Consider the following 7175-nt stretch of genomic DNA (forward strand, 5'->3'; position numbering starts at 1 on the left):
AGATGATGAATAATACCGCGATTTATTTACAGTCGTTGGATGAAGATCAGATGGTCTAGAGTAGAAGTGACTGATGAAACTTTTTTTCAGGTGCGTGATGCATAGTCGGTCTCGAATAATAATACACCTTAAGATTATCTTTTCCATACAATATTTTCTGTCTTCCATATAAATGGCAGATTTTCTTGTACTTTAGTCGTAAAACACATTGAGAAACTTTGATCATTTATATGTTCGCTTCAAGAGATAAACGTCCACATGTCTCGCAGCTTATTTTCTGAAATTACATAGTACAACTACACACAATAGCGTGATGGTAAAACAGTGTATGTGTATATTACATTCTTCCGGTTCCTCCTAGTGGATATCATAAGGAACCATAACAACCGTGGTTGCTTCTTAAGCTGCCATGAGAGCTTGGCACGGCCTGATGTAAACACCGATGGCGTCAAGCAGCCAGCCGGAACGTCCCCAGAAGCCTACGATGCATCCATTCGCGGCCGGGATGGAGAAGGGAGTCCCGGTCTCTTTGCCATACGGCCCGTATGTTCTCCCCTTGTCTGTACGGAACGTCAGCGAGGTGACAACCACTGCCCGAACATAGCTGCAATGCCCATAAGTCCCCTCTACTGCGATGAGCTGCTCATCTGATGCAAAGTTGATCTGTTCGTAGGGCTAAAAAGAAGGTCTCGGTTAGGAGAGTCCTACCGAAAAGGAAAATAAAAAGGAGCCAAGTTACCATCTTATACTCCCTTTATTTTATATACAAGGCCACAATCAAAATTACAATTTGCAACTATACAAGGCCACAAACACTAATCGAGACAAAATTGATGATATTCGCCTCGTACTAGCAAAGGAGGACATTAATTATCCCTTACATGCATGTGGGTGTGAGAAGTTTGGCTTGCGTGCGCCTCATTAATCAACTAAAAGGAGTGAGACAAGCTAGCCGCTAGCTGGGGACTTGTTGTTGGTGGTACAGAAAAATATGCATTAATTAACACGACAAACAAGGAGACAAGCTAGCTTGCAATATTGGCTTAAGCACACATTTACTTTTGCCTTGATACCTATAATATGGGTTTGTGGCCTTGTATACAAAAATGGAGGAAGTGATAAGTTCTTCGTAGACACGAACGGGTCTATGTTCGTCAAGAAAAACGGCCATAGTTAATTGTAAAGATATTTTTCATTGGAGTATATTCCAAGATGAAATATACCCAAATGTTTGTTAATTACTAGTAATAATGTACGTGCAATGCACGTTTATATTAGGTAGGATAGGATATTAGTTGCGTGTTATATTAGGTAAGGTATATCTATTACATGTTGGTATTTGGTAAGATATCAATTATTTTTTTCGCAGGAATGGTGGGATTTAATTACATGACAGATTTCATGGGATAGTGTTGAGTCAAAACATGTTTATAGCCAATGGCAATGGTGGGTAATTAGAGCGTTAAACGTGTTTGATGCTTGACATTGGAGCGATTTAAACTGCTAGATAATATGATTTGACGGTCGAGATGGTTTGGATCTGCTTTTTTGGGTCTTTTATATTGGTATAGATATAGATATAGACTAGCGGGTAGTGCGCGGCGGCACGCCGCGCCATGTAGATTGATAAGCTATTTAAATTTTCTATAAGTATTAGGTAAGTCATTCCAAAACTCGATTGTAGCAAAATAGTTCATACAAGGATAGGTACATGTAGTTGATACATGCATAGGTGATCAGGAAAAGGTACATTTAGTTGGTACATGCATAAGTGATCTACAACACGTAGTGATAGTGGATACTGAATGCAGAATTGTGAAGCTCTTGTTCTCTTCCTAGACCTGAGATGTTGATCCTCCAGCTGGGTGTGTCTCTACAATGTAGTGGTAGATAGATGAAGCTGGTTCTTTTGCTCTTGTTCAGGTGGTTTGTTTGATGCGTAGACAATGTTGAAGTTGCTACTGGATGCACGTCCTGGCTCTCGACGGTTTGGCAAATTATCTTGAAATGGGAGATAAATCTTTTTGAGGATCCTTGATCATATCACATCCATTTATCTAACAAATAATTAAGGACAGAGGAAGTATAAAATTTTCTCAAATGGTTGCCGCATCCTAGAAGCAAGTTGCACCAGAAAATGCATATGCATCAGTATTCCATACCGATTAGTTCCCCTCCAGAATGCTCTAGATTATCTCTATGTAATAAATATTGCAAAGAAAAATCAAAGTACCACAATGTACTCCCTCTGTAAAGTAATAGTACTCTGCTTTCCAAATCACTAAGTAGTGATCGGTTCCGCTCCACTATTGTGTTGTTGAGTAACTCCTAAACATTGTCTTGAGCGCATCATGATTGTGGTCGTTGATGACTATACCGTGATATGTGCAAACTTGATGAAGAGTAGCTTGAGCAACCTTTTTCTTCTGAAAGCTATTGATCACAAAATTTGTAATGCCAATTTAACTTCAGAAAGAACATGGCAACATGGAACCTTCTCTGAAAAGCAGAAGTTGACGTGCTTGATTACTAAGAGAGAACCCATAGATCTCATGCCAACAGCAATAAGCATTTAAGCTACTTATAACTTGATTTTCCATGAGAAAATAACATATGTTTAATAATATTTAAAATATTCAGTCATGAAAGCATAGAAGCATCAGAATTTTCCACTGAAGACACCATGTCAGTGCACCAAAAAATAGGTCAATGGAAGTGAAAGGAAAAAGGATCAAGTAAATAAACTTGGAAGGAGATCTACAGGAAGTAATTATTCTCTTGTACGTATCAAGTTATTTTTAAGAAAGGATAAGAAGGGCATATATAGGGGGTATGTATTTTGTTTTCTAGAATACGGAGTATGCATATCATTCATTAAAGAAGGAGAGGGGGGAAAAGAACCCCAGCGAACAACTCTTCCATGTTTTACAACTAACATAATTAGAGTTGAATTAACTGAACCGATACAAATAGGGGAGTATGTACAGCAAAATTGCACACTTCCACGTTTTACTGATACAACCAATAGAGCTAAATTAACTAAACTGAATCTGTTCCTTGTATGAGCAAAAATACTAAGCTTTTAACTGTATGACACAGCCAGTCAAATGATGCATATAACTGCTGCATGCTATGTGGGAGCGGGAAAAAACACTTCTTGAAGGTAATTTAAGCATCCAACAATTGGTGGAAAAACTGAATTACTACAGTCAGAATCCATATATCAAAACAAAGTAAAAGAAAATGAAATAGAAAACGCTCCACACAAAATATAGATATGTACGAACTGCTAGGATAGAAATAAATTAAGGAATCCCTTGGAGAGGGAATTATTTACACATGAAAGAAGTGAGCTATCATGCCGGAAATTCGGATGCATGACTAAACATCCGGAATAAAAATAAGGTAAGCTGCTAGATCTTGCCTGTTGGTAAATGCCTGGCCATATTTTTCTTACAAAAAGCTTTTAAAATTTAGATTAGATAGAACAAATAAAGCATTGTTTACCCTTCGCATAACTTACCCTTTGCACAAATACTCCAGCAAAGCTTCATGTTAATGCATATATTTTTGTAAGTTAATCAAATATGGACCACGATCTCCTAGAGAACCAAAGACCAATTACGTGGTAGAGTAATGTCTAAACAGAGGAAGCATGATGTTAGTTGTCCATGTGCCTGATAGGACTTGCACCTTTTTTTTGAAAAAAAAATCAACTTACACCTGCACGCCAAGAGTTCATGCTTACACAAAATAATCAGAAGAGTTCAGGTTCATTAAAACTTCAATATAGAATAACACATCGTCGAGGTGTTATACACACGTGTTGAATGCAAGGAATAATACGCCACTAACTGGACCATATTCAGGCTCCGTTCGGTTCATAGGATTTTTGCAGGAATCATGAAGGAATACTGTTCATGAAGGTTTATTTTCCTTTGTGGTGTTCGAAACGCAGGAATGACCTACAGTGATCCAAAGGAAACCTGTCCTTTCGATGCCGATTCCACAGGAATTGAAAAATCTGCCCGGAGCTCATGTTTTTCGCGGAAGACCGAGACGAGGTGCTCTGATCGTGGCAGTCAGCATGCAGAGCTAATTAAAATGAGCTGATGTGTGACGTGATGGGGTGAGAGATAGAGACAAAGCTGCCTTGTGGCCAATTTAAAAACCCTTAAGGCTGCTGTGATCCGAACAGTCTACTTTCTCTTATTCCTGTGTTCCTAGACCCTGTAGGTTCTATGGTAGCCTCCAGTCCTATTCCTTTGAAGTATTTTTAACCTTCGTTTTCTCTCCCTGCATAACGAACGCAGCCTCAATGTTAAATACTTCGCAGAATCTATATTGATGGATTAGTGTTGCTACTTCTCACTGAAAGTATTGCTGAGAGAAAAAGTACAGCTCAAAGCCTGATCTGGACTACATCATCACACATAGGAACGTTGAGGAGAAGATCTTATGGAAGCAATCAATTAAACAGTTCAAGTATGTGAAACTTGACACCAATGTCCCTAGGTCATGAGATAAGGCACAGTATAATACCATAAGGAAGTAGAAGTAACATGATAATTTGTAATTCTATGAAATAAACATTCCAGTAAAAAACTACAATTACGGATTGCTAAATTTGCATGTGATATTTCTCCACATTAAAGTAATACCATGGACAATCTTACAATCTCCCCTACTTTGTTTCTACATTTATCTTTGAAGGGCAGCCCATATGAATCTGAGAAAAGATATACCTTTTATGACTGCTAAACATCGTCACCATAATATTTCAATAGTAATAAGTGCTCTTTCGTATGACCGGTCTTTCTAAGGCATTCTCTTTTCGTACATCACGAACTCATCAATCTGAAACAAAAGACAAATAGACAATAGTCAAGTGATATTAATTTGCAAATAAGAAAGAGATCATCCAATTACATAAAAAAATCATAAAAGATATTCAAGTACACGCCATAAGCATATTGGCATCATAATTGCTAAAACCAGGAACAAAGTGAACACTTGTAAAAAGGCATCCATGCACTGAACTAATTGCTCCAGCCACGTCCACAAAATAGTGCATCCATGGAACAGAAAACGTGTAAATACTTCATCCCTAGTGTTGAGCTAATGCCATGTTAGTTGCATACTGAAAAAAGCACACATCTTTTTTATGTTGGCTTAGTTTGGTCAATTGACCGAACACATTGCAGTCGACCTGAACACCGATACCGGAAAAGATGAATGCTACAGCTGGACCGGGGCGGATATACTACAGGCAGACACGCGAATGCTTCAGCTAGCACACACATGACACAGCTGCAGCAGGAGCACAGAAGCCGCACATGCACGCGACATATCACATGGCCAAGAGAGTGCGAGGGGCAGCCGGCGTGCACTCACCGCAAAGGGGAGCAACAGCGAGATTGGGCACGTCCTCATGTTGGCCTCCGTGGTGGAGTGTTGGCCATCACCTGGCTCGAGCCCCTCCTCTACGCGGAGCTCGATCAGAAGGGAGCAAGAGGAGTGGAGAAAAAAAAAGGAATCTGCTCCATGAATGCCTGCTCTGTTCGCTGCTCTCGTGGAGGCGTTTACTTGCGATTGGGAGAGGTGACAAGGAAGGCAAGGAGAAGAACAAAAAGAAGGCGGCCGGCCCGGACGGCAACCACCACTTAGATTCAGGCCACCGCCGGCCATAAACCGCAAGAAAAAAAGGACACCCAGCTACTCACCTGACGCCGGAAAAGATCGAGCCTTCTTCAAGATGGAGACGGTATGGTCCAGGCAGGGATCGACGGGGAGGAAGTAGCCAGATAAATCGTCGGCAGGGCGCTGCCCTCCTCCCCGTAGCCTGCTGGCGCCGCTTTTTTTTTCCGCAACCCTGGAGACCCGTAGAGGAGAGGTGGTTCGAGAAGCGAGGGTTTCATTTGATCGGGGTGAGGTGGGCTTTTTGTAGGCCCATAGGGCGGTGGAGGACTTCACCCGAGTTTTCTAGAGATTATCTCATGCATGGGAGCCGAACACGTGGAGAGTACGTGGCACACCACAATTCAGTCAAACCAGCAACCACCGTACTACCATCTCACGTGAAAGGCTCAGTGAGATAAAAAAAGGAGGTACACTCCCATCACACGCGTCATGCGAACAAGGGCATTAAAAAAACTCCAAAAAAACCAGGTAAATTGAACCCTTACGGGCCTAGTATTCTAGTTATTAGTGTTGCAGTAGATGTAGATAATTTGTTATATACCAAAGGTTTGCCCATCTCATTACAAATCCAAAACATCTATGCTTAGTTGATGCACTTACCGTTAAACGAGCTCTACTTTGGCCACCGCCTTCTGCTCGTTCCAGCGTCAGCTTCACCACGGGCTCGTCTGAGCTTTGGTAGAAGGAATGGATGGCGTTGTCGGTGTACTGCAGGGTGACACTGCGCACGCGAGGGGCGCTCACGCCGCGGCCGCCGCGCATGTAGAAAGGTGCCCCGCCGGATCCTCCCCACGGCCCGACCTTGATCACTCCTCTTCCTCCCGGCCTTTTCTCGTCAGTGATCTCGTCGGAGAAGTTGCTGTGCCTCGACCACGGTCTCGCTGCTGCTCTTGTGTGGACGTCATCCCTGACCCTGCTGTTCACTTGCGTGTAGTTGGCAACTGGCATGGGCTGCAGCGCTGACTCGCGATCCGCCGCGGCCGCCCTGTTGGCTCGTGGTGAGAGCGAGACGCTCGCGGGGGGTGATGACAGTACCGCAGTTGCGTCACCCGCACCGGCGAGAGCTCTGCCTGACCGTCCTTCCCTGTGATTACCACCCCAGAGCTCCTGAATTAACCATGGATATAACTTAGTTCCATGATCCATCAGCTTGTGAAGTCCAAACCAGATCGAGATGGTTAGGTAAATCTATGTGTCAATATATGTTTTTTGTGAGATCTGTCGATATGTGAATACACGATCACCTTTGCGAAGTCCTTGGCGAGGCCTCTGAAGCTGACGCTGACGCGGAGGGTCCTGTCCGACGGCGTCTGCTTAGTCGTCGCGGAGCTGTCCAGTGTTCGGCCGAGTGCGGCGCCGGCGATGATGGCGCAGCTGTAGACGGACACGGTGGCGATGATGATGAGGAAAACAGTGGCTCCGTTGAACCGCGCCATTGCTAGCTAGCTCGACCTTGAATGGCCGATGCAGAGATC

The 7175-nt window shown here is 42.8% G+C and overlaps 1 protein-coding gene across 3 annotated transcripts; it reads right to left on the bottom strand.

Moving 5' to 3' along the window:
- Window positions 1-260: 260 nt before the first annotated feature.
- Window positions 261-7175, bottom strand: LOC119288983 (jacalin-related lectin 3-like). Of its 3 annotated transcripts, XR_005141379.1 has the most exons (4): window positions 6945-7175; window positions 6301-6807; window positions 4746-4857; window positions 3755-4296 (listed from the first exon to the last, which is right to left on the bottom strand). XR_005141379.1 is itself a non-coding variant. In XM_037568438.1 (3 exons), the coding sequence occupies exons 1-3, from the start codon at window positions 7134-7136 to the stop codon at window positions 400-402; spliced, it is 975 nt and encodes a 324-aa protein (XP_037424335.1). In that variant the 5' UTR covers window positions 7137-7175; the 3' UTR covers window positions 261-399. The 3 variants fall into 3 exon arrangements, 2 of the variants coding, with proteins under 2 accessions (XP_037424335.1, XP_037424336.1); XM_037568438.1 differs by lacking the exons at window positions 3755-4296; window positions 4746-4857 and adding an exon at window positions 261-675; XM_037568439.1 differs by lacking the exon at window positions 3755-4296 and having other exon boundaries at window positions 4641-4857.

The sequence above is a fragment of the Triticum dicoccoides genome, chromosome 4A (assembly GCF_002162155.2).
Source record: "Triticum dicoccoides isolate Atlit2015 ecotype Zavitan chromosome 4A, WEW_v2.0, whole genome shotgun sequence".
NCBI classification, from domain to species: Eukaryota; Viridiplantae; Streptophyta; class Magnoliopsida; order Poales; family Poaceae; genus Triticum; species Triticum dicoccoides.